This window comes from Syngnathus acus, chromosome 15, assembly GCF_901709675.1.
Source record: "Syngnathus acus chromosome 15, fSynAcu1.2, whole genome shotgun sequence".
Taxonomy (NCBI): Eukaryota; Metazoa; Chordata; class Actinopteri; order Syngnathiformes; family Syngnathidae; genus Syngnathus; species Syngnathus acus.
Window position 1 is genome coordinate 8,293,356 of NC_051100.1, and position 27,724 is coordinate 8,321,079.

At 41.5% G+C, this 27,724-nt stretch overlaps 1 protein-coding gene across 7 annotated transcripts in view; it reads right to left on the reverse strand.

Moving 5' to 3' along the window:
* Nucleotides 1-1,187: 1,187 nt before the first annotated feature.
* pde10a (phosphodiesterase 10A) overlaps nucleotides 1,188-27,724 on the reverse strand; it is a 46,308-nt gene continuing 19,771 nt past the window's right edge. For 2 of the 7 annotated variants that reach the window (XM_037271666.1, XM_037271670.1), the window contains 21 exons: nucleotides 24,069-24,200; nucleotides 16,858-16,886; nucleotides 16,045-16,168; nucleotides 15,901-15,950; nucleotides 15,678-15,818; nucleotides 15,404-15,559; nucleotides 15,109-15,159; nucleotides 14,589-14,647; nucleotides 14,401-14,452; nucleotides 14,179-14,321; nucleotides 13,963-14,055; nucleotides 13,695-13,881; nucleotides 13,033-13,175; nucleotides 12,753-12,836; nucleotides 12,516-12,666; nucleotides 12,267-12,422; nucleotides 4,500-4,672; nucleotides 4,042-4,153; nucleotides 3,863-3,943; nucleotides 3,532-3,620; nucleotides 3,103-3,326 (listed from right to left, as the gene is read on the reverse strand). In XM_037271666.1, coding sequence (XP_037127561.1) covers nucleotides 3,227-3,326; nucleotides 3,532-3,620; nucleotides 3,863-3,943; nucleotides 4,042-4,153; nucleotides 4,500-4,672; nucleotides 12,267-12,422; nucleotides 12,516-12,666; nucleotides 12,753-12,836; nucleotides 13,033-13,175; nucleotides 13,695-13,881; nucleotides 13,963-14,055; nucleotides 14,179-14,321; nucleotides 14,401-14,452; nucleotides 14,589-14,647; nucleotides 15,109-15,159; nucleotides 15,404-15,559; nucleotides 15,678-15,818; nucleotides 15,901-15,950; nucleotides 16,045-16,168; nucleotides 16,858-16,886; nucleotides 24,069-24,200 — 2,306 coding nt within the window. In that variant the 3' untranslated portion in view covers nucleotides 3,103-3,226. Of the gene's footprint in view, nucleotides 3,327-3,531; nucleotides 3,621-3,862; nucleotides 3,944-4,041; nucleotides 4,154-4,499; nucleotides 4,673-12,266; nucleotides 12,423-12,515; nucleotides 12,667-12,752; nucleotides 12,837-13,032; nucleotides 13,176-13,694; nucleotides 13,882-13,962; nucleotides 14,056-14,178; nucleotides 14,322-14,400; nucleotides 14,453-14,588; nucleotides 14,648-15,108; nucleotides 15,160-15,403; nucleotides 15,560-15,677; nucleotides 15,819-15,900; nucleotides 15,951-16,044; nucleotides 16,169-16,857; nucleotides 16,887-24,068; nucleotides 24,201-27,724 lie in introns of all 7 variants that reach the window. The other 5 variants (XM_037271668.1, XM_037271671.1, XM_037271667.1 and 2 more) reach the window with 4 other exon arrangements.

The following is a 27,724-nucleotide window of genomic DNA, read 5'->3' on the forward strand; positions in this document are numbered from 1 at the left end:
ATCACACACAATATTCATCCTGTTTTCTTTTGAGGCAAATAAGTCTGGATGAAGTTTGAAAGACAAAAACCTGCTATTTTTCTAGATACTTTGTTCTATTCTTGAGCTCTTGAATAATAATTGGTCATTCGAATGATAACGAAATACAGAAAAGGAACATTCAGTACCTCAAATCTACTTCCAAGAGGTGAAATAATATGAATAAATAAATATGTATGACTTTTTATTCTTTTTTAATTATAGTTTCATTATGTGCAAATCCCAATAATAAATATAATTCATATAATATAATGTTGTGTAATGTAATATAATATATAATTAATATAATAACAAACTACAACTTTCCATTTGTGTGTAGTCATTCATGAATAAGCATCATTGGAGTCATAGTTCACTGCTGATCCACTGGCTTGACACACCACGACTGCTGCTACTTTTGCCCACCCAACACGCCAGGGACTCACTATCCTGCCTAACACATGTGAGACGGCACATGCTCAAAAATATCTGCCGGTGGCTACAGTGGAAATGGAACAAGCTTAATTTCCCCCAGGATGCATCCAAATACAGATTAGCCTTCACACACATCATCAAAGACGTCAGTGAACACTGCCAGGCGATCTCTGTCTGCTCTGACACCGTCTTCAGATCCTGACGATGACACACTTGCGCAACATCTAATGAGGATTGCAAAGGTGTGAATGTGGCCAAGAAGAAATAAATTAATAATAAATAAATCATTTATTTATTAAATTAAAATCATTACATATTAGAAATAAGACCACAAAATCGAAATGAAAAGGCACATAGAGAAGAAACATGTTATGAAATATATATTCTTATATAATTTATATATGACGGAATGAACTTCTTCTACACTCTACTGAATGAACTTTTGAACTTCATCATCACTCGGTTGTCAGGGAAACAGGTTGAGTTCTTGTTCGTGTACTCAAGGTCTTACAACAATAATTGTACTGTTGGACTGCTATATTTTGCGCCTGACAACACATGATGACCTTGTGCTATTGAATTAGAAATAAAAATGTTCATTTAACACCCATGCTACAGCCATCAAAGTTGCAAATCACAAGTAAGAATGAGCGACAATATGAAATAAATGTCAACCTTCAACGATATTGAAATTTCTGAAGGAGAGAAATAATAACTACAACACACACACAAAATATTTTACAGGTATTTATTAAAAGTCATTTTGGCTAGTGCTTTTACGTTTACATTTGAAACATTCCTCAATTATTCTGGGTAACAGTAACATGTATGGACCATTTCGTTTCGTCTCAAACAAAAAAAGGCCAACATTATTTTTCTTTGTATAAAAAATATAAGTTAATTTAAATTTAATTCTAATTAAGAAAATAATAGGTATAATATCAATAATATTAATAATCAATAATCATTATCACAGAGAATAAAGATATGCTAAACATAGTGCAGATAATGATATAACTGGTGCTGAAAAGTAGAAGGAACAGTGCAGTGTTGTGGACGTCACCGTGTTCTCAACCATGTGGGGTGAACGTTAATAGACACTCATACGCTCTTGCAGACACACACACACACACACACACACACACTGAAAGTGCATGACTGCCATTCAGTTTAGCACCATTAGAGCAAATATAGATTCTAGATTGTACACAGTACACCTATTACTGTACTTTATATGTAAATTATATGTCAAGTTTAAGTGCATGCTAATTGTTGCTCTTGGTTGGAACTTACTGGAAGCAATTTGAACAGTAAGACAGAACGCATCAATGCACATGCCACATTCAGGGGGATCAACAAAACATACATTGGATGCAAAAGTTTACACATCCCTGTTCAAATGCCGGGGTGTGCGCACTTGTGCAACCACTTTCTCTCAGGTGTTTGATTTTAATTACCCACACAAAAAGACATTTTTTTTGCCCAATTTGAGTTATACGTTTGGTCGATCACATTAATAATGGACGTTTTGTAAGGACTTCTCTTTAAAGCTGGCATTTGAAGAGGGGTGTGCAGACTTTTTATATATCCACGGTAAATGAACATTCACACTGTTGGGGCCACTTCAGCATTTATAATCAAATTATTAGCGGGACTACGTCCACTGGAACAACCTGTCAGAACAGACTTAGAAAAAGTATTCAGGAAGTTCTTGGAAAATCATTTGCAGCAGACTGAGCGGATGGTGACGTGTTAAACACACCTGCAAAAATTCAAGCAACAATCTTGCAGGACAATCCCAGAGTTACATGCATCTTATCAGATTTGACACTGATGACACGGAATAGTGCTCGAGTCGCATTTCCATCAATCACGTCTTATCTTCTATGTGTGGAAATTCCAGGAAAGTGTTTACAAGCTGTCTTAAACATATGTGACTGCAGAAGGTTCCAAGTGCTAGTGATGGCCTGGGGGCAGTGCTGTGATGGGGGTCAACTTCAGGGCCACACATTGTGACTCTCTTGTGACAGTGTTAACATACAATAATCCCCTTCTTCTCGTGGCCATCCTTTGTTTTTGTTGTAAAATATATCGTGCGAGATTTCTGCCACCTCTGTGTTTAAACAAGTTGTGTGTCTTTATTCAAGTACTGCAAAGGATATTTGCTCAAAAGTAAGAAAGAAAAAAAAACATTCTGACGTCCCCCCATCTATAAGGTGGCATTGTTACACCATGCATGTTCAATGTACTACACATTCCTTCTGTCTCTGAATACCTTGCTGAAGTAGTATTGACTCATTTACCACAGAAGGCAAACAGTACCATTTGAAAAGGATATGAACCCGCACAACAAGGTTTCACATTACCTTCTTGTGAAAGGTTCAGTGTAAGGCCTCTCAAATACAAGACCACAAAGAATCAACTCAAATAATAATTAGAATAACAATAATAAGATAGTAATAATAATAAAAACGTAACACATAAACAACCAAAATGGCACAAATCCATTCTAACAAATAAATTCCCAAACGGAGGATGATGAATTTTAGTTCCTCCCCGTTAGCTGTCAGTCAGTCTCTGGGATCGGTAAAACCATCAGCATTGACACCTCCGTCGACCGTCACCCATTGAGGTAACTTGTGTTTTTTGTTAAGTCAGGGCGCCATTTTGCTGATCCAGCTCCTGCTCCCCCCCACCCCCCCTAAAAAAAGCTTCATAACTGTGGCAAGGTTCAGTTTGAACTTGTTATGATAAGCAGTCAACCCTTTGGTAGTCAGTTGTCCACTTTGACAGGTCCTGAATTGGAAGGCCGGCTAGGAACGACATCCTCCACCTCACCGTGCACGATCTTCTCCCATTGGCTCAAGTTCTCCCTGTGATACACACACACACACACACACACACACACACACACACACACACACACACACACACACACACACACACACACACACACACACACACACACACACACACACACACACACATCACCTGCTTTAGTGTCACATTCAAACATCTCAAACAAAACAATAAATCCCTTTAGAGGCTGTGAGACAAAAAGTATGATAAGATCCTTACTTGCAGGCTTTTAGAAGTGGACTGGATGGAGGGAAAAGATCTGCGAGAGTCGTATAACATGGAATTGCTACAGCATTGTAGAATCCCACCTAAAAATGCAGAATATTAAAAAACTATTTCACAAAATGTAAGAACATTGAAGTGGCTGTGAAAAAAATATGATGCCTGTCTATATGCCTTATTCAAATTAAACAACAGTGTGTGTGTGTTTTGTCAGTGTGTTAATCGAGTTTAGACTGTATAGCAATTGAATGTACGTAATTGAAATTGAAATTCAAATTATAACCTTGTTTTTAAGGCGCTGGCGATAAGAGTAAGTGAGCGGTCTTACTTGGCCTTGAGGGACTTCATCCTTCTTGTCTCGATCCATCATTGAAATGGGTTGCGTCCCAATCTTCTTCATCTCATCTCCCTGTGGGAAAGCAAAGGATGGCATACGTGTATATAATAAAAGTTCACATAGATTGAGAGTCTTGAAACACATCAATCTAAACTTGTATGGTGTTGTACCTCGGCCCAGAATTCAGCATAGATGTCATTGGCTGTGAGTCGTGTGATCGGCCATTGCTTAGTTACAGAACACAGGTCACATGCTGTCATCATCAGACCAATCACACGGTCCCTGGAGGCGAGCAAAGCTACGTTATCGCCTTGAGTGCTGATATACTGTTCACTAGTGTGTCTGTGTGTACAACCTATCTGTATTATATATGTAAATTCTCTGTCAAAGATGTTCCAAAATAAATTCAAACCAAGATGTTGTGACTGTAAACCCCAATTTTTCCATCCTTCTGCCTGGATGCCAATACAGACAACAATTTGAAGGCAACAAGTAAACTGCTGTAATATAATCAAGATACAAGGCATTGAATTAAAAAGATGAGTGAGGACTCTTGAAATGTAGGAACCAAAACAGGACAACTTGAAAGCCTCAAGGATTTCAAGGATTTCCCTGACCATGGTCTCACCTGTGTGAATGGTTGTTAAAGTTGAGACCACCTGAGGTGAGAAGCTCTGACAGTTGCTGGTGGTTATTGAAGTAAAGGGCCAGGTCCGTGGCGATGATGGCCTTTCGGATGATCTCAAGCACCTGTTCGTACTCGCTGGAATTCAGGTTGGAGAAAATATTGTGCCCTTCCAGCTATGAGAAACAAAGAAATCAATAAAAAAGCAAAGGCTCCACTTATGAGGCGTTCAGTTCAGCTAGACTACAAGAGATTGACAAGAGTTTTAACCATCACAGATCTGTTGACCATTTGTCCAAGCACTATATCCTCAACGATAGTCTTTAAGAGCAGTGGTCCCCAACCTTTTTGCACCACGGACCGGTTACGTGTCAGAAATATTTTCGCGGACCGACCTTTACATAAATTATACACTTATATAAATGCACAATACATTTATAATACATATATAAATACGATGAAATAAAATGATACGACTGGCATAAAAACAAATATAAATTACAACTTATTCATTTATCTATTTATTTATTTAACCTTAACTCAACCCTTGCCCTAACCCTAGCCTTAACCCTATTCCCAACCCCAACCCTTAGGGAGGTATATGGTTTTATGGGGTAGCAGATGAGCAACAATTTTTGGGAATAGGGTTAAGGCAAGGGTTGGGTTTAGGGTTAGGTTTAAGGTTAGGGTTTAGGGTTAGGGGGTTAGGCGGTTAGGGGTTAGGGTTTAGGGTTAGAGTTAGGCATTCAGGGTTAGGGTCAGGGTTAGGGGTTGGGGTTTAGGGTTAGGGTTGGGCCCGTCATGAATCTCACCGCACGTCACTGCTAGTACAGAATATACCTTGCATACCTTAGGTGCCATAGTGTTGTGGTTAGTGCTCTGAACTCTCATCCCAGTAATGTGAGTTCAAATCTCATTAGTAACTTGAATTTTCTAGCCTGGAAAAATTTGCAACATAGTTGCTTGGTGCTCCCCCATAAAACCATTTTGACATCTATTATCTATACTATTCACTTGTTAGCTGATCGATGAAACCACATATCCTGCATACCACACAAGCCAGGATTCCATAGTGTAGTGGTTAGTGCTATGGACTCTGATCCCAGTGATGTGAGTTCAAATCTCAGTGGAAACTTCAGCTTTTTAGCCTGGAAACATTCGCAACATAGTTGCTTGGTGCTCCCCCATGAAAACATTATGTCATTCATTATATTTGCTTGTTGGCTGCTCGATAAAACCATATATCTTGCATGCTTCACAAGCCAGGTTTCCATAGTGTAGTGGATAGTGCTCTAGATTCTGAAGCCAGTGAACCGAGTTCAAATCTCAGAGGGACCACTAACATTTTATCCTGAAAAAAATTGCAACATACTATTCGCTTGTTAGCTGATCAATAAAGCCATATATCCTGCATGCCATACAACCAGGTTTCCATAGTGTAATGGTTAGTCCTCTGGACTCTGAACCCAGCAACCTGAGTTCAAATCTCAGGGGGCTTCAAGCATTTTATTCTGGCTAAATTTGCAACATAGTTGCTCGTGTGCTACCCCATAAAACCAATTACCTCCCTACGGGTTAGGGTTGGGGTTGGGCATAGGTTTAAGGCAAGGGTTAGGGTTTAGGGTTTAGGGTTAGGGTTTAGGGTTTAAGGTTAGGGTTAGGCGGTTAGGGTTAGGGTTAGGTTTGGGATAGGGTTTAGGGTTAGGGTTTAGGGTTAGAGTTAGGCGGTCAGGGTTTGGGTCAGGGTTAGGGGTTAGGATTTAGGGTTAGGGTTTAGGGTTAGGTTTTAGGGTTAGGGTTTAAGGTTAGGGTTAGGCGGTTAGGGTTAGGATTAGAGGTTAGGGTTAGGGTTAGGTTTGGGATAGGGTTTAGGGTTAGGGTTTAGGGTTAGAGTTAGGCGGTCAGGGTTTGGGTCAGGGTTAGGGGTTAGGATTTAGGGTTAGGGTTAGGGTTAGGGTTTAGGGTTAGGTTTTAGGGTTAGGCGGTTAGGGTTAGGCGGTTAGGGTTAGGATTAGAGGTTAGGGTTAGGTTTGGGATAGGGTTTAGGGTTAGGGTTTAGGGTTAGAGTTAGGCGGTCAGGGTTTGGGTCAGGGTTAGGGGTTAGGATTTAGGGTTAGGGTTTAGGGTTAGGTTTTAGGGTTAGGGTTTAAGGTTAGGGTTAGGCGGTTAGGGTTAGGATTAGAGGTTAGGGTTAGGTTTGGGATAGGGTTAGGGTTTAGGGTTAGGGTTTAGGGTTAGAGTTAGGCGGTCAGGGTTTGGGTCAGGGTTAGGGGTTAGGATTTAGGGTTAGGGGTTAGGGTTGGGGCCCGCCGGCTCACCGCACGTCACTGCTAGTACAGAATATAGGTTCAATGCCTTAGAAACCAGGGTGCCATAGTGTAGTGGTTAGTGCGCTGAACTCTCATCCCAGTAATGTGAGTTCAAATCTCATTAGTAACTTGAATTTTCTAGCCTGGAAAAATTTGCAACATAGTTGCTTGGTGCTCCCCCATAAAACCATTTTGACATCTATTATCTATACTATTCACTTGTTAGCTGATCGATGAAACCACATATCCTGCATACCACACAAGCCAGGATTCCATAGTGTAGTGGTTAGTGCTATGGACTCTGATCCCAGTGATGTGAGTTCAAATCTCAGTGAAAACTTCAGCCTTTTAGCCTGGAAACATTCGCAACATAGTTGCTTGGTGCTCCCCCATGAAAACATTATGTCATTCATTATATTTGCTTGTTGGCTGCTCGATAAAACCATATATCTTGCATGCTTCACAAGCCAGGTTTCCATAGTGTAGTGGATAGTGCTCTAGATTCTGAAGCCAGTGAACCGAGTTCAAATCTCAGAGGGACCACTAACATTTTATCCTGAAAAAAATTGCAACATACTATTCGCTTGTTAGCTGATCAATAAAGCCATATATCCTGCATGCCATACAACCAGGTTTCCATAGTGTAATGGTTAGTCCTCTGGACTCTGAACCCAGCAACCTGAGTTCAAATCTCAGGGGGCTTCAAGCATTTTATTCTGGCTAAATTTGCAACATAGTTGCTCGTGTGCTACCCCATAAAACCAATTACCTCCCTACGGGTTAGGGTTGGGGTTGGGCATAGGTTTAAGGCAAGGGTTAGGGTTTAGGGTTAGGGTTTAAGGTTAGGGTTAGGCGGTTAGGGTTAGGGTTAGGTTTGGGATAGGGTTTAGGGTTTAGGGTTAGAGTTAGGCGGTCAGGGTTTGGGTCAGGGTTAGGGGTTAGGGGTTAGGATTTAGGGTTAGGGTTTAGGGTTAGGTTTTAGGGTTAGGGTTTAAGGTTAGGGTTAGGCGGTTAGGGTTAGGATTAGAGGTTAGGGTTAGGGTTAGGTTTGGGATAGGGTTTAGGGTTAGGGTTAGAGTTAGGCGGTCAGGGTTTGGGTCAGGGTTAGGATTTAGGGTTAGGGTTAGGGTTAGGGTTTAGGGTTAGGTTTTAGGGTTAGGGTTAGGCGGTTAGGGTTAGGCGGTTAGGGTTAGGCGGTTAGGGTTAGGATTAGAGGTTAGGGTTAGGGTTAGGTTTGGGATAGGGTTTAGGGTTAGGGTTTAGGGTTAGAGTTAGGCGGTCAGGGTTTGGGTCAGGGTTAGGGGTTAGGATTTAGGGTTAGGGTTTAGGGTTAGGTTTTAGGGTTAGGGTTTAAGGTTAGGGTTAGGCGGTTAGGGTTAGGATTAGAGGTTAGGGTTAGGTTTGGGATAGGGTTAGGGTTTAGGGTTAGGGTTTAGGGTTAGAGTTAGGCGGTCAGGGTTTGGGTCAGGGTTAGGGGTTAGGAGTTAGGGTTAGGGGTTAGGGTTGGGTTTGGGCCCGCCGGCTCACCGCACGTCACTGCTAGTACAGAATATAGGTTCAATGCCTTGGAAACCAGGGTGCCATAGTGTAGTGGTTAGTGCGCTGAACTCTCATCCCAGTAATGTGAGTTCAAATCTCATTAGTAACTTGAATTTTCTAGCCTGGAAAAATTTGCAACATAGTTGCTTGGTGCTCCCCCATAAAACCATTTTGACATCTATTATCTATACTATTCACTTGTTAGCTGATCGATGAAACCACATATCCTGCATACCACACAAGCCAGGATTCCATAGTGTAGTGGTTAGTGCTATGGACTCTGATCCCAGTGATGTGAGTTCAAATCTCAGTGGAAACTTCAGCTTTTTAGCCTGGAAACATTCGCAACATAGTTGCTTGGTGCTCCCCCATGAAAACATTATGTCATTCATATTTGCTTGTTGGCTGCTCGATAAAACCATATATCTTGCATGCTTCACAAGCCAGGTTTCCATAGTGTAGTGGATAGTGCTCTAGATTCTGAAGCCAGTGAACCGAGTTCAAATCTCAGAGGGACCACTAACATTTTATCCTGAAAAAAATTGCAACATACTATTCGCTTGTTAGCTGATCAATAAAGCCATATATCCTGCATGCCATACAACCAGGTTTCCATAGTGTAATGGTTAGTCCTCTGGACTCTGAACCCAGCAACCTGAGTTCAAATCTCAGGGGGCTTCAAGCATTTTATTCTGGCTAAATTTGCAACATAGTTGCTCGTGTGCTACCCCATAAAACCAATTACCTCCCTACGGGTTAGGGTTGGGGTTGGGCATAGGTTTAAGGCAAGGGTTTAGGGTTTAGGGTTTAGGGTTAGGGTTTAGGGTTTAAGGTTAGGGTTAGGGTTAGGGTTAGGGTTAGGGTTAGGTTTGGGATAGGGTTTAGGGTTAGGGTTTAGGGTTAGAGTTAGGCGGTCAGGGTTTGGGTCAGGGTTAGGGGTTAGGATTTAGGGTTAGGGTTTAGGGTTAGGTTTTAGGGTTAGGGTTTAAGGTTAGGGTTAGGCGGTTAGGGTTAGGATTAGAGGTTAGGGTTAGGGTTAGGTTTGGGATAGGGTTTAGGGTTAGGGTTTAGGGTTAGAGTTAGGCGGTCAGGGTTTGGGTCAGGGTTAGGGGTTAGGATTTAGGGTTAGGGTTAGGGTTTAGGGTTAGGTTTTAGGGTTAGGGTTAGGCGGTTAGGGTTAGGCGGTTAGGGTTAGGATTAGAGGTTAGGGTTAGGGTTAGGTTTGGGATAGGGTTTAGGGTTAGGGTTTAGGGTTAGAGTTAGAGTTAGGCGGTCAGGGTTTGGGTCAGGGTTAGGGGTTAGGATTTAGGGTTAGGGTTTAGGGTTAGGTTTTAGGGTTAGGGTTTAAGGTTAGGGTTAGGCGGTTAGGGTTAGGATTAGAGGTTAGGGTTAGGTTTGGGATAGGGTTAGGGTTTAGGGTTAGGGTTTAGGGTTAGAGTTAGGCGGTCAGGGTTTGGGTCAGGGTTAGGGGTTAGGATTTAGGGTTAGGGGTTAGGGTTGGGTTTGGGCCCGCCGGCTCACCACACGTCACTGCTAGTACAGAATATAGGTTCAATGCCTTAGAAACCAGGGTGCCATAGTGTAGTGGTTAGTGCGCTGGACTCTGATCTCGGTAAAGTGAGTTCAAATCTCAGTAGGGACTGGCTAGTGCTCTGTACTCTGAAGCCAATGAACTGAGTTCAAATCTCAGAGTGAACTCAAGTACTTTTATCTTGAAAAAAATTGCAACATACTATTTGCTTGTTAGCTGCTCAATAAAACCATATATCCTGCATGCCATACAAGCCAGGGTTACATAGTGTAGTGCAGGGGTGTCAAACTCCAGTCCTCAGGGGCCGCATTCCAACATGTTTTCCAAGGTTCCCTCGTTAAGTGCACCTGTGTCAAAAGTTAGGCTCCTGCAGAACGTGAAAATGAACTGATCTTTTCACTCAGGTGTGTTTAACGAGGTTAACTTGGAAAACATATTGGAACGCGGCCCCCGAGGACTGGAGGTCGACACCCCTGGTGTAGTGGTTAGTCCTCTGAACCCAGCGACCTTAGTTCAAATCTCAGAGGGATTTCAAACATTTTATCCTGGAAAAATTGGGACTTCCTATATTCCCAACGCCAACCCTAACCCTTAGGGAGGTATAAGGTTTTTATGGGGTGGCATACGAGCAACTATGTTGCAAAATTTTCCAGGATAAAATGTCTTAAGTCCTGCTGAGATTTGAACTCAGGTTGCTGGGTTCAGAGTCCAGAGGACTAACCACTAGACTATGTAACCCTGTCTTGTATAACATGCAGGATATATGGTTTTATTGAGCAGCTAACAAGCGAATAGTGATGAAATTTTTTTCAGGATAAAATGTTAGAGGTACCTCTGAGGTTTGAACTCAGTCTGCTGGCTTCAGAGTCCAGTTTACTATCCACTACACTATGAAAACCAGGATATATGGTTTTATCGATCAACTACTAAGCGAATAGAACACCAATGCCAAACTTCATGAGGGAGCACCAAGCAACTATGTTGCAAATTTTTCCAGGCTAAAAAGTTTAAGTTTCTATTGAGATTCGAACTTACATCACCGGGATCTGAGTCCAAAGCACTAACCACTACACTATGGAACGCTGGCTTGTATGAAATCCAAGATATATGGTCTTATCGAGGAGCTAAAAAGCGAATAGTATAGATAAGAATAGATCAATGCCAAAATGGTTTTATGGGGGAGCACCAAGCAACTATGTTGCAAATTTTTCCAGGCTAAAAGGTTCAAGCTCCAACTGATATTTGAACTCACACCACTGGAATCAGAGTTCAGAACACTAACCGCTACACTATGGCACCCTGGTTTATAAGCCATGGAAGGTATATGCTGTACTAGCAGTGACGTGCGGTGAGCCATGCCGGGCCCAAATCCAACCCTAACCCCTAACCCTAACCCTAACCCCTAACCCCAACCCTCACCCTAAACCCTAACCCTAAACCCTAAACCCTAAACCATAAACCACTCACCCCTCAGCCCTAACCCTAACCGCCTAACCCTAACCCCTAACACTAATCCTAACCCTATTCCCAACCCTAAGGGAGGTATATGGTTTTATGGGGTAGCACATGAACAACTATGGTGCAAATTTTTCCAGTATAAAATGTTTAAAGTTCCACTGAGATAAGAACTTGGATTGCTGGGTTCCAAGGGTAGAGCACTGACCACTACACTATGGAACCATGGCTTGTAATGCAAGCAAGATATATGGTTTTATTGAGCAGCTAACAAACGAATAGTGTGTTATAAATGTTTTCAGGATAAAAACTTTGAGGTCCCTCTGAGATTAGAACTTGCGTCGCTGGGTCCAGAATCCAGAGCCCTAACCACTACACTATGGAAAACTGTCGTACATGGCATGCAATATATATGGTCTTATCGAGCAGTTAACAAGCGAATAGTAGTAATAAGAATAGATCAATGCCAAAATGGTTTTATGGGGGAGCACCAAGCAACTATGTTGCAAATTTTTCCAGGCTAAAAAATTTGAGTTACTACTGAGATTTGAACTCACATCACTGGGACCAGAGTCTAGAGAACTAACCACTACACTATGGCACGCTGGCTTGTAGGACATGGAAGGTATATGCTGTACTAGCAGTGACGTGCGGTGAGATTCATGACTGGGTCCCAAACCCTAACCCCTCACAAAAAAAAAATAATTCAAAAAATGGAATCGAAATGGGAACCAAAAATCGAATCGAATTGCGGCTTGGGTAAATTGTTATATCCCTATTAAAAAACAAATTGCCAAGTAAAAATCATTGCAACTGTATGCCTGGCAGCACCACCGTCTGGTCTGATCCTAGAACTGCAAAACTTTAGCTGTGCCACTGGGATTATGCATAATTTGTCTGTCGACGTAAAGTTGATGTTGCATAGTAGAGCTTTACCTGCAAAATGGAGACAGTCTGAGAGAAGTGATGCTGCTCCATGGTGGAGGTGGAGTAGAGAGCAGCCAGTGGGTGGTCAAATTTCTGCAGATAAGTGTTGCTGTACCCTCGATGGTCCAGATCATGACAAAGGCAGGCTATCAAGAGTCCCTTCTTCTGTAAATGAAAGGATAAGAGTTATTAGCCACACACTACAGACTCATTTCATGTTATTTTAAAATGTGATTTTTTTTTAAATGGGCAGCGGACCTCAAGCTCTGTGAAGGTTTCAGGGGTCTTCTGTAGGATGGCATACATGCAGTGGGCCACGGTCACGGCGTGCTTCCAGTTGTGGTAGGGCACACGCCGGTAGTTTTTGCGTACAGACATAGTGAATCGACACAGCTTCTCCAGCTCAAAGCTAGACCGAGCCAGAAAAGAGACAAACAAATATAAAATGACCCTTAAATCAGATGCTGGCACCTTAACAGCTCTGTAGTACTTTACCTGGTCTTTCCACAGGAGCTGTGAACCATATAGATGAAAACTGCAGGCCAGATCTCCTCAAAGGGACTTATGTCAAAGTGAAACCTGGAAGAGGAGTAAAATTTGCCAGGTTGGTCTGTAAAATTGTCTGGATGTCATTTGAATTTTTCACACTATGTTTTGTATGTAAAACAACACAGATGAAATGAGGACTGGAATCCATTCAGCACCGTACACGGAACCACTAATACATTTCTGCAGGCCTCATGAGGTGAAGGCCATAAAGCATTCGAAGACTCACATTTCGATCTCTTTATAAATGGGAGTGGGAAGGTTGAGCTGAGTGAGGGTTTTCCATTCTTCTGAGGTGCAGATGCTGTGGTAAGACAGTTTTTCCATTGTCACTCTGTAAATGCATTCAGAGTGGCGAATTCGATGGTACATCTATGCACAAAACACACACGGGAAAATCACAGAAAAGCCTTCATGAAAGAAAAAAAAAACACAACACAAGCAATAGCAACTATCAAAGTAGAACCAATTATGAAAATTCAGTACCGTCAATCCATTTCTGACAAATCCAATTTACAACATATGGACAAAAGTATTGAAACACACCTCCAAACATCTTAGTAACGCATTTTAAATACCTAATTCCAGCATGGTCCAGAAAAGACAGTTGGATGAGTTTGATAGAGTTTGATACAAATAACAAGCAAAAAGTTCCACACACTCTAAAATTGCTCCAACTGGCTCCATTTTATCATCCTGCTGGTGTAGCAATGCTTTTGTCCATATAGTCTCGATCAAAGACCACATTAACTCACATCAACAGTCATTTAAATTCTAAAACTGATCAACACTCCGGTATGGGAGTCATATCTCGCCATTATGAATCTATGCTGTGAAATATTTTTTCATTGATAAGTGGCTGTAAATGAGCGTAGGTGTGCACCAACTCACATTTGCACAGTGTAAGGCCAGGGCACAGAAGACAGCAAACATCTTGAAGTTGTTCTCATCTGTTTTAGTGAAGGCACTACCGCTTAACTTATTCACCATCTGCACTACTCCGATAACAGTCCCCCTGCTCACGATGGGCATGCACAGGATGTTCCGCGTGGTGTAACCTGTTTTCAGGTCCACCTCTCTGGCAAATAAGATCCAACCATCACAAAGTCAGTTGAATGCATTGGTTGCTGTTCAATGAAAAGACGGTTCGGCCGCTTACCGGTTAAACCGCGGGTCTGCATAGGCATCTGGGATATTTAAGACTTCCCCTGTCTGAGCCACTTGACCAGCTATTCCTTTCTCTATAGAAAACCTGCAGGAACATATGAGAGGGGATCACTCGATTAACACGGCAGATGTTTATCAGATTGAGAATAAAAAAAGAGTCAAAGATGGATGAATGTATAGCAGCTGGCAGAACGGTGACGTCACACACCTAATTTCTTTGGTTTTCCTAAAGACCGGCCTGCCTTCTTTCTCCTCACCGATATCGAACAGGTCAGAATACAGTTCTTTGTTGTTTTGATCTACCTGGAAGAGTGCACATCTGTCGGCATTCACCAGGTTTTTTGCATATATCTGTAAAGAACACAAAGCTATCCATTAGAACAAATAGACAATTTTGAAAGGGTCATTAATGAAAGGAAAGTAGACTTACCATAATGTGTTCAAGTAGAGAATCTATTGCCACAATATTATCAAAGTATGTTCTGTGAGGAGAAGACAGGACAGATTGACATGCTTGACAAAACATTCAAGACATGAAAGGGAATTAATTTTTTTTCTTAGCTTGATATTATGCTAATGCAGAGGTGAAATTACAGTGCTCTCAAGAGTGACTCTTACTTTGACACATCTAGTAGGAAGTCATTGAGCTCAGTCTGTTTGGCGAGGCCTCGGCACACCTACAAGAAGAAGAAGACGAAGAAGGTCAGGTCATAGGTGGACTCGTGCATTTCCCATAGCACAATTGCAGCATCCTGCTTGTACTCCAAACACACGAACACGTCTGTCTCGCGACAGTGTTTTGCAGCAAACAGCCAGCCCAGGAGTGCCGTGCGCTGCAGTCCTATGCAGCTCACAGAGTCCCACTGTGGCCAGTCCTGCAGTGGGACACTGTTTCTCCTAGGTGTTACACTATGGTTTCACATAAAAACAGGGCTGGGGCATAATGACGTCCTCGGAGACCTTGTTTGTTGAATGTACAGCTCAGCTGATTGGACAGGGCCCGGTTGCAACGCCGTTCCAGTACACAGTGGATTTTTCCATTTAAAAACAGTAGTGCAGAAAAAAAAGCAATGCCACGAACATCATGATAATAATTGCAACAGTTTTTTTGCACAGGTTCCTGTGGACATTTGCTTACCTGTACTTGATGAATGGCAACTGAGGCCCACGCTAAGTTAGCTGTTGCAACCTAAAATTAAGAAAAAAGAAAATTGGTGCACTTTGAAGCAATAATAAGTAATCAATAAAATGAGTAAGACTTGATATTTAGGTTTAGTCAACACTTGGCAGTGTATTTGTTTCATAGAAAGAACCATCATGTAAAAATAAATAAATCCGAATGCCACCATTAAGGATTGAGTTTCAGATTGGAGTGACTACTAGGCCAGGCTCTATCTTTCATATCTGGTGTGTTTTATCTTAGTAGAACTGACCTCTTGGTGGCTGAGGTTGAAGGGCTCCTTTCCCCAGTGCCGACGCAGCTCCAGGATGGCGATGAGGTCCCCGATGGCAGTGAGGATGGGGAGGCACAAGACAGAATGAACACGGATCCCTGAGTCCTGCCCTGTGCCATCTGGGAAGCGCTCGTCCTGGAACAACAAAGGTCATTCTGGAAAGTTAGCTCACTATGGCCCAGCGATGCAGCAATACAAAACACATTCCCTTTTAATTTCTCACAAAATATAGATTGACAAATAACAACCTTACCCCCATGATGTCTTCTACTAGGAGTGTTTTGCGAGTCTTGGCCACATGAGCTGCAATGGTTGTCCCAAATGCGATGGGGCCAGAAGGGACAAGGCTTGGGGGACCGTCCTTGGTCCTCGTTGGGGTGAACAACAATAAACTCTGTTTGGAAGCATGGGAGAGAAACGACAAAGTGTGAAGGAACTCTCAAACACAAAACTAGACTTCACTTCTTTGCACTTACATTGTTGCATTCTCCCAAAAAGTAAAGTGCAAATCCATCAGCTCTTGTTGCTGCAGGAAGACAAAGATACAAAAATACTTCTCAAGTTGTCTAAACTTGCTGGTTTTTTTTTTTTTAATGCAAAAAGATAAATAATCCTAATACCTGTTTTAACGATGTTGCAGAGTTCATAGAGCAGCAGCTTGTTGTCTCCTCCAGTGTCCAGGCGCTGCTCCATGTAGCTGTTGAGTTCATACACCACACCCTGCATGTTTGCATCCTGGTACTGCTGGACACAAAAAAACTTATTTCCATACCATCCGACATGCGTGAACAACAATACGGAAAACAACTGGCAGCTTTTTATTGTTGTTGAATGAACTTGGATCTTCCCACCATTCACAAAGACCTTTTATCACATTACCCGCATCCCGAGAGGAGGCCATTGAGGACAAAAGGCTTTGATGCTCACATTCGTCTTAAAAGTTTGCTTATGTAACAGGCAGACCTCCTGCCTTGCGCAGGGCCAAAAACCTGTCATGTCTGCGCCTACAGGGAGGGTGAGGATGGGGGCGCGGCAGGGGGAGCGCCGCACTAGAAAGCTTCCCTCTAGGGATTCATTCCACCCTCCCACATCCTGTTTGCACAGACGTATGGATGACGCATCCAAAGGTTGAGTGACCCTCATTTTTTTCTGCCTATACGACTTTGTAAGTCCCTTTCATTAAGGTCATGAATCCCACTGAGCCATCTGAGATACTGACTCCAGTGGGCAGAGAGGCGTCAAAATAAGATGTGAGCTCAGTGTGGCTGCACAAGGGAAATTTCTCCGACACAGGTGTGTACCAATAAATATAACCCTCTTAACTGCCTTTAAACCCTTTGTGAGAAATCGCACAAAATCTGCAAACTTTTGCCATTTTACTTACTATACACTCAATCTATGAAAGTATATGTTCACAATGAGACAAAACATACCCTGCTGACCTCTTTAGATGATGTGTCATCTGTAAAGAGAAAACAAACACATTACACAAAATGACAAACAATACATCCATGAAAAGCAAATTCGCTTTTTGGAGAGGATTACCGAGCCGCTAACCCAGTTGGTCTTTCATGATCTTAGTCTGAATGTTTCATTGTCTGACTATTGAGGGGCTTTAATATCCTTATTTTTGTGTGTGTCATTGTTCAAGCAATCATTTTCTACGCTATAAGTCACTCCTTAAAACTGCAGAAAGCATTTAGGCTCCACAAGAATTTGGTTACTGGTAAGTAAATGCTAGTAAATATTTTTAGGACCCAATGGTGAGGAGAACTCAATACTTGCGCAAAGGACATATTCTTGAAGTACTGAATCTGGAGCAACTGGACTTCTTTGGGGTGTCATATAGAAAAACCCTATCAAAGAAAAACCTCGAAACATTTCACCAACTAGACATTAAACCGAGCAACACCCCCAGAGAGACTAACTAGCTCACTACAAGGTCAAGACATACTGGACATTTGGAGAAACCAAACAGCCAGAGCACAATTTTGGACTAGATTAGAGCTAGATAAAATTTCCACATGTACAGAACAGAAGCAAGAATATAATGTGTGTAGCAAAACTGTAGGTGTTATCAATAACAATAATTCCGTGGTAATAATTTACAGGAATGAAGGAGATCCAGTTATACAATCAAGCTGCACTTAACAACAACTTTTATTTTTAGTCAACTGCTTTGTTATGCAAGTCAACCACTGGTTAGACACATTTTAGGAGCAAATGACTCACATGTGACCACCCTGTAGTCGCCACTCCCGCCAAAGAATTATATCGGGGCAATGTGAACTGAAAAATGATTTTTGGGAGCAAGGTTATGTCTTCATCTACAAAAGTTGTCTTTAATTAGAAATTTGTATGCTAGTACTGGTCATAAATCTGGTGGACTTTTCTTGCCACTGCTACATGTGTGAGTAATTGGTTGGCTATTGAACGTAATGTCTGGAAACACTTGATGTGAGCAACTTGGTGAACAGTCACTCACGAGTCACAATCAACTTGTAATTTCACCGATGAACTCATTCAGTGCAGTGTTCCACTGACCAGGCCAAGTCGTGACCCAAACTGCACTAAGGCCAAAAAGGCAAAGCACTTGTTAGTCTAAAACTCAATCCTCTTTTTTTTTCCTCCAATATTAATGCAAATAACAGAAGGCTCCACAGGAAATGGCCATTTGAAGGCTGGGTGAATTATCAGTGCTGGATGCAAAATTACAAGTGAATGAGTAAATTAAAAGAAGGACTACAAATTGCACATAAATTGTGGATTTATATTTCCTCTTCTTTTACTCAGGGAGACATTTGTAGCAATTATGATGCTATTAAAAGTAAAATCCAGAGAGAAATCATTTTACTTGACGAGTACAGAATTCCGAGAGCTCTACAGCAAATTCCAGAAGGGATTTGAGGCTATTGAGAAGACAGTCAAACACATGAAAATTGACTTTGGACATTGACGATATTTAATGATAGCCAATGATAACAGTTACTGGATTTATACTCTGGGAGAGCTACTTGGGATGAAAATAAAATCATTCACACAGTTTGAACAGTTTTCAGTGCACATGAGTCAACAGAGCACGAGAGCAGAAACGGCTCCGATCTCTTTGATAACGTTTCATGTGATCCAACCATGAAAAGCCTCGGGTGCACTGGAGAGACGAAATCTTACTGACTCAAGCTGGTGCAAGCTTTGAAACAACCCTCTGTGCATGTGAAGAAAGAATTACAGCCGGCCACATTGTTTGCTGTTTTAAACATGCCTCTCTTAGTTTCCTAACTTAGCCGTGAGAGCTATTTTAGAGTGAACTCCTGGCCATGTGTGACGTCAAACAGAAGACGGGAGGTGGGGGGGGGGGGGCGGTCCACTTAAAGAATGCAAAGCCTTTGAGAAAATTAAGAAAAAAAATCTATTTTTCAGGCAGTCTGTTTGCTTTCATATTTATGAGCAAAATATAATGAAATCCATGTACCTCAGAATCTGTCTGCATCTTCTCCGATCAAATTCACCAAAATTGCGTTAGGCCATTGGTCTCCCCACTGCACCGGACTTAGATGGAATTCCAGCAGACGTTTATCTTCGACAACTTTCAACCACCAAATTATTAGCAATTTAGCGCATGGCAAAGCACACACCCACGCTATGCTGTAACATGAACCTCAGTCCAGAATGGTCAAGCAAAAATTCCCAGGGCACAATGAGGGTTGTGCCTGCATGAAAATCAGGATACGCCAGCATATCCGCATGTGCCGGCTACAAAAATAGAGTCCCGAGTGTCCACGTTCCCAACACTGACAACAACTAGCCCATTCTAATAGCAACCCCTATTTACAAGAATCGCCCATGCTTTCAGTAAACACTAAACTGAGGTCAGGCCTTTTCTTAGAAAATTGTCCAAATCAGTCCATCCAACATTACATTCAGTATAGTAAAAGCTGGTGAAGTATCGATGAGACATGAATGAGAAGGTGCGTGTCCACTACTCTGGACGGAGACCTTTTAACTCTGCATAATCCCTCAGTCGGCTGAGTCTAACTTGCAGGATCATTGACGGGAGCTTTATTGATCTGCTGCCACGGTTACATAAAATCCCCACAGGACACAAACCGGCCAGACTGACTCAGCGATCTAGGTGTCAGCCAAGTGGTGGTCTTTAATTGATCTCGTTTATGGAGGACATACTAGCTCTAGATGATGTCCTGCTGCATTTCAGGAATCTGGCAAATTGGAAATCACAGAACTCCCTCTTTGAAAAATGCAAAAGAATGCCACCCATGAGTTGGAGTTCTGACTAGCAAAGGTGGAGCAAATCGACCTCCCTTGACCTCGCAAACTGTTGCTGTCACACAACATTCGTTAATCATCAACTAACACAATAGAAACCACATTTATCTGTATTCATTGGCTATACAATCGCTATGTTTGCTCGCTTTCACAAGGGATCGGGGACGATAAACCGATGGGGACTTTGGTGATGGGTACTCATCAACGTTTTATGCATCAAAGTTAACATTTTGTACCCATTTTATTGTAAGTTACAATGTGTATATTTTTTTACATTGACATGACAGACTACGTCTTTAAAGCTTTTTAATGGTTTTGTAATTCTGAAAGTCCAACCTCTTGAATAGATGAATTTGTTATGGTAAAAATTGGCATTCATTATTTATGCTTTCCATTTTTTTTTTAAAATGCAGCATATTTCGCGTCTCACATTTATTTCTCACTTAATTATTAGTTAATGAGACAACAGGCTTCATTTCGAACAGAGCCCCACATCTCGTTGATAATGTTTTCGTGTAATCTTTTCCAGCATTTGAAGAACCAAAAGGGTGTTGTGTTATGCTGGCATGAGCACCCGCATCTCCTCCCTCTCCCTGATCACAAGCCCTGCAGGTGAGACGGAGCTCTTATCCCACCAGTGGGGGGTATGTGGAATTGGGGCATGCCACACAAACACATCTTTGTCTCTGTGTCACTGCCATCCACACTCTGAACTAAAATGGGGAATCAGCTGCTTAACACGCTTGCCCTTTAGGCTCAGTTGAAACAGTCTAATCCGAAACAGAATACACATTTTTCAAGCACTTTTTCAAAGGAGGATTGGGATGGACAGATAACCGTCCTGATTTAAATTATCACAGTTATACAGAACCCCTGCTATCCGTTGGGGACAGGGACCGATCACTAATAATAAATATCCGTGAATAATAAAATTAACACGCAACAAAACAAAATAAAAACCTATGAGATGAATATAATGGTCAATACTAAACAACAAATTTGTATGCAAAAACATGAAATCATGCATTTGTGTTACTATGTACAAAATAGAATCTGCATTAGTATTTCTCTCTCTCGCTCGCTCTCTCTCTCTCTCTTTCTCTCTGTCTCTCTCTCTCCCTTCTCTCATACACACTCACACACACTTGTGGGTAAATCAGATGTAATCCAATGTTGTCCATCACATGAGCCGAAAGAACGGGACACGCTGCAGGGACTGCTTCCAGGAAGCGGTTAACTCAATATCGATCACATGATGACAAGGCTGGCGAAGCTTAGAAACAATATAAAAACTCATCAGCTCTTAAAGGTGTCACCAAAATATGACAAATGGAGACATCAAAATGGAAAAACAGCTGCTTTAATTACCACAAATGTGCAAAGAGAACAAAAGAAAAAGTTGTCACATGACATTCTGTACATTTTCAGTCTGTTTTGAATAAAACGTTGTTCCTCTATTTTTGAAGGACAAAAGCTGCAAAAGAAGTAAAAAATGTGGACCTTAAAATCAATTAACAGCTGAGAGTATTCAGGTACTATTTTAAGAACCTCATGGGAATGGACAAAATGTTCATGTGAACTGTTGGTAGGATAACAAATAGTTTTACCAGGTTCTGTAAAGGAAGCTTGAAGGAAGTTAAGTCCCTATCAGAGAGACTATTTCAAAAAGTGGAATTTGATTTCATATCCAAGATATGAAGCATGGATGCTCTAACTCTAAAAAATAAAAATAAAAATCTTTGCAGAGGCTACACCCGTTAAATTTATGGACCCGTTCTCAAGGCTAACCCAGCACCACCAAATGGCTTACCAAAAAAGAAACGTCAGAGTAATTATACTGGTACTGCCCAACCTAACATTAGATTCAGCTTCATTAAAGCTAGCACTGCTTGCAGAAACTTGATTCTTTGGGAACTAAATAGGCATGTGGAGCAAACACAATGATGTTCATTATACTGCGTATTTAATCTAAGGAGAAGCCATCAAATAAGGTTTGGCTCGGACAACGACCCTGACAATGCATCGACTTCGGCAAACATAACATATATATGTATTATCCATTCTTCTCAGGTATTTGATTAAATGCTATGCAGCCTACATATCTTTAAGATCTAGTTTTACCTACCACTGTCTCTGGTATTTCAGGTCAAGGCCTCACAATCACTCGAAGGATTACAACACAAGCACAGCAGATTTTTCCTACTGTATTTGTTTTTCGTAAAAACTAACGTGTGCCACAATTAGGTGCTATGCATTTAACAATATGTTTTCAATATGTTAAGGAGCAACAGTATTTACTCGTAATAGGTTTTAGCTGAGAAAAAAGCAGATGGAAAAAGAGAAAAACACTGTAAAATTCAGATTGGCAATAGCTGTGACACAAATCCAGAGTTGGTGGAACTCCAATTTGTTGGGATTTCAATCCAAATTGAACTATTTCGAATAATCTTCTTCAGAGTCCAATGTTGAGAAAGCAATCACTATTTCAATGTACAATTTAGGGCTAGGGGGGCCCAAATTCAGATTTTGCCAAGGTCTTTCTGCCTCATCATCAATTACCATTGCAGTAACTTCTTGTGTTTTGAGTGCCAGAAAGTGTAAAGGGTGTTTGGTACTCTTCATGTTTTTGCACTAAACAGGCTAAATCCCTCCGTAAAATGATCTCACATCTTCTCCCTCACTGCTCTGTGATAAAGTTCTGCTCTGATTCCGCTGCGCTGACCCAAGCTGAATGACTCCAGTGAGTTATTCCTATTTGGCGCCAGAGGATTTGATTACCACCATGGGCCTAAAGAAACGGACACACTTCTATTTGTATAGAGAGAGTTGCAACAAAATGTGACAAATCTATATATATGCCAGTTTCCTCTTTAGCGACAACACACCCAGTGCCAGGGCCCTCGCTGTCACCGCCGACAACCCAAACCCCTACTGCCCCCCCCCCCTCCCCTGGGCCCCCTTCAGCTAAGCTGCATGTCTCTGGAGGACGCCTCTGACGTCAGCAGCTCGACTGGGCTGTGCGCCAGCGCTGTTGGCCCTTGATGGATGCCGTTGGTCTGGGAAACAGCTCACTGAGTGCGGAGCGGTACAACACTCAACATGGTCCGCTCAAACACATCCAACAACCTGTAAACAATCGACAGGGCCGTTCCCTCTTTTTCTTCTGTCCATCATATACTTTGGAAAAGGAGAATCTGTGAAGGTGAGGAATTTTTACAGAACAAAAAAGACCTAAATAACAAAGTAATGTCCCCCAAAAGGTGCACACGGGTTCACTCCAGGAAAAGTGTTTTGGTGCAGTGGCATTTTTTATATGAAGAGAAAACTGGTGGGGCTCCAACCGCTAACATACCAAGCAGACAACAGTCCTCTCGAAAGTACACCAATGTATTGCGCCAAGGCACCCATTTTACATAACCCCATGTCACAACACTAGACAAAACACAAAACGAATAATTACTGAAATAATGATGATCTCATCTCAATTTATTTAAAAAGTGACTTCGTCGGTGAGAAATCTGGGCGAGTTTAAATGAACACAAAGCTATAATATAGCCTACACAATTGTTTCTGTTAACGTCAACGTTTGTCCAGCCCCTTGCTGCTAAGTAAAAGAACCCAATGAAAAAAAGGAAATATTCTAGCCCCACCCACTAGACAGTTTGAGTAGAAAAGAGGAACAGAAAAACAGAAAGACACACTCCAGAAATTACTCTGAAGAAGCACTATGTTCATGAGAAACATTTACTACAGACGTCATAGTTCTGTATTCTGATTTTTTAATGGGTTTTTAAATGCCTCGGCTGTGCCTAGATATTCTATCCATAGAGGTTATGAACAGAATAAGTGACAAAAGGCAGCCTCCAGTTTTCCACAAACCAGTTCAGGGCTTGCCGCCACAACAGACACTGATGGCCACAACTCCATTCGTCCGTTTAAAAAAGGGCGGGTAGATGCAGTATTTTAATTGTATTTTTTAGAATAAATATTTTGTGTATTTAATTAAGCAGCATCAAGTCAAGAAGATTTGTGCATTTACGTTATAACAGGAAGTTTTAACATCTGGGGTTGAGTTCCTCTTTGATTTTTTTGGGTTGTATCAATCAGTTGTACGTTACAGAGAGTAAGAACAAGTGTGAATACATTAAAACGTGTCCTTTAAGGAGGGAGGGGTTAAGCAAACTAAAGGTTACATGGAATTTTAAGGCATGGTTGACTTATTCTGGAGCATGTATGCTCAAAAACATGAAACCAAAGGAACACATGACAGAAGTTATAATAAACTGAAATGAGCAGATCCAGTCATGATGTCAGAGTGATGCCGAAAAGTTTGAATGTGCGTGTGTGTCAGTGGTTGTACCTGCAGGCCTGCTGCTGGTCTTCCTCTTCAACCATCTGTCCAACGTCTCGGCGCTCACACTCTCCAGCACAAAGTCATCCAGCATCTGCGGGTGCAGAGAGAGGTAGGCCTTCACTTTCTCATCTGTCAAGCCTGAGAAGCACAGAAGCAAAAGACTGTTTTAACTCAATTACAGCACAGCTTTGTTCATGAATAACTAATGCAGGGAGATGTGGGGGGGAAAAAAGGTTTTCGGGAAGCTCTGAGGAAAACAAGATATAGGAGGACAAAATAAGTTGTGTGACAACATGTGACATGCTGTTCGAGTTAGGTAAGCATGGGAGCACCTTAAGCAGGCTCATGCTCATCTTATGTTTACAGTCAAGCTGCGTCTCGAGGGATGGGAGCCCCCAACAGAGGCAGCAGAATAAAGGAGGACTCGATAGTGCTTAATAGGCAATTAGGTTCTTGAGAGGTCGCTAAGTGCTGCTGTTTACTGTCTTTGTTGTCAGGGAAAAAGCCTTTTGCCAGATTATTGGTGAGGGGAATTTGTTTTGTATGCGCCACTGGCGTCTGCTCGCTGATTCTGTTCATGAGAGAAACCAATGTGTTTAGGTCATCCGAGTGCTGGACAGGACATTCCATCGAAAATAGCATTCAACTGTGAGAAATGATAAAAGTTATTTGCCAATACCGGATTCATGTTTTAGTTTTGTTTTTCAAAGATATAAGAAGCATCTTTACAGACACCAAAAGATCTACAATTAATCACAGGATGTGCAATATTTTACCCGTAATACATAGAAGAAAACACATTTTCAACTTCCAGTTCTTATACCCTCGGAAATGATTGTGTAGTAATGAAATATATATTGTACAATATATTATAGCATTTGTAAAAATGCGCTCCATGACATGGAACTAATATTTTATCAAACTGAGGAAAATCATTCTAAAAGAGAAAACCACAAAGTCTTGCTCTCATTATATTAAAAAGACAGATTAAGGTCAGGTGTTTTTTTATCTACCCTTTTGGTTGGTTGGTCATACCATCACTGAGTGGGAACAGACCCCACACAGGACGCACCAAAGTCACGTGACTGTACCCCTACATATCAGTGACTGTCTTTTAATAAGAACTAAATATTAACTCAAACACAGAAATAAACATACGTGTGTGTTAAGGACACACGGGTCGTGCATTAGCAGGCAAATAAGGGAATGGAAGGTAGAGGTAAGGAGGCTTCGGAGGGTGCAGGATGTTGCTTTGCAGTCTGACACTGTCCAGACACGAGACACCGGGTTTCAGAAGTGCAAGGCCTCATGAAACTCCTGGCCAGCTCTGACGCAAATCGTCGGAATATGGCTTAATAAATCAAAGCAACTTGGGAGGGGGGCAGAGGGGGGGGACAGCTGCTGTAGACAGAAACAGGAGCACAGCATTGCTGAAACATTTGGGCAATTTGGAACACAAGTAAAAGTCATAAGCAGCACTTAAAGATGTATTTAAAATTAAAAAAAGCAAAGATGGTCTTTGAATTTATCCAGACATCTTTATAATAGGTCGATAGATAGATAGATAGATAGATAGATAGATAGATAGATAGATAGATAGATAGATAGATAGATAGATAGATAGATAGATAGATAGATAGATAGATAGATAGATAGATAGATAGATAGATAGATAGATAGATAGATAGATAGATAGATAGATAGATAGATAGATAGATAGATAGATAGATAGATAGATATTCGAATGAACAAAATATATTTCCACAAGACTTTGTTACAGCCATGTCATGAGTGATCTTGCACTTTAAAACGTGATGACGCGTACATGCTTTCATTTCCCTAAAAAATAGCTAAGCTCTGTCGTTTTTACCAAATGTTAACAGGATGAGAACGGGATGTTTCTTTTGGAGGACGTTCAGCTGTGGAACTGATCCTCTAGAGAGTGTTTACTTCAACGTGACGGTGTAATTTGGGGGGGATGTGTGCAGGTTAAGCAGTATGATGACAAAGTAAGGCTAATCGATGTGTTTTGATTTTTTCAACATGAGCAAAAAGTCAAATCTGTCTGAAGAAAAGCTTGTCGACATAATCTTCAATATAATGAAAGCGGTCTCTTAATACTACTGATGACTAAAATAATTAATAATTAACCTGCATCTCCACTTTTTGTGATGCATTATGCTATGTGGTGTGCTGTGAAGATGCTGGGTTTGGAGGTCATGAACTGGTGTGGCACACTTGGCCTACAGTTGTGAGGCCGGTTGCATGTACTGCCAAATTATCTGACGCTGAGTAGAGAAATGAATATTTAGGAGCAACAATTCTGGAGTCGGCCTACCAATCCAACGCAGCAACATTGATTTAGAACAGTGGTTCTTAACCTGGGTTCGGTGAGTCGGCCTCAGGGGTTGGACAGAGCCTCCACTGAGGAGGTCCGAACAAACCTGATTTATTGTGTAAATTCCGATATGCCAGTATGTAATTTGTTGTGAGTTCATGCATTGTTTTGTTCTTTGAACAAGGTGATGTTCATGCACGGCTCATTTTGTGCACCCGTAAAAAACATCTATGTCTCGAATTTAAAAAAAAAAAAAATTCACTAACCAGGGGTTCGGTGAATGCGCATATGAAACTGGTGGGGTTCGATACCTCTAACAAGGTTAAGAACCACTGATTTAGAACAACTATAGGAGTAATCTGGCTGACCATCTTTTCAGATTGTGACATTTGCAAAAATGCCTACAGTGACAGCCACTAAGTGAGGGGACTCGTTCGAGTGGCACTTCTATTGTTTTCAAAATTGGACTCGATTGCGACAACAATCAACAGCTTCCAGACTTCCCAGGAGAGAAGCACTAAAATGAGCGATAGAAAAAGGACAGAGCAAGCATATGGCTATTATTAAAACCAAATTGATTAAGGCGTGATTATGCATTCGCGATATCTAACTGTTCACCATTACACCATGAACCAAGAACGTCCCAAAGCAGACCCTTCCCTGATTTTTAAGTATGACTAGTATAATGACTATAACATTCACCCAAAAAAAAAAAAAAGCCCTGAGTTCTGAAGTATTTTGACTGATTTGCAGTACCCTTCGAGTCATGTTTTGGCGGTCAGCAGCTTGTTGCGCTGCATGTTCACGGGTGAGTCGAGCCCATTTGGCAGAGATGTGGTGCTTGACTCAGACTTGTGCTTCCTGTGTAAAAGCTGAAGCCTGAGTTCATGCAGTGAGGTATTGTTACGTAATACTTATCTGGACGACAACACGCCACACCCTGACACTGGGAAAGGGAAGGCCAAACGAGTCACAGTCTGTCTGGATTTCAAAAATTAAGCATGAAAAGTCATGCAATCAATCAACAATATTTGGCTTCATTGTGTAGTGGGTGAAAATTGTGTGCAGAGATTTGGCGAAACAGTGGATTCTTGCCAGGTACAATCCCAGTCTTGAGGATTTTTACTCAATTAGGTAAGGGCTGGCTTTATACGAGAGGACAGGGAAGTGTTTTCATTAAGTATTTTGCAGACTTTTTCTTCTATAGTGATTCTAAAGCAAGACACCTCACAGCAATATAATTTATTAATAAATCCAACATCCTTCTGCTATATTACCCCCCCCCCCCTGCCCCCCTCTTCTCAATCAGGACTGGAAAATGGCG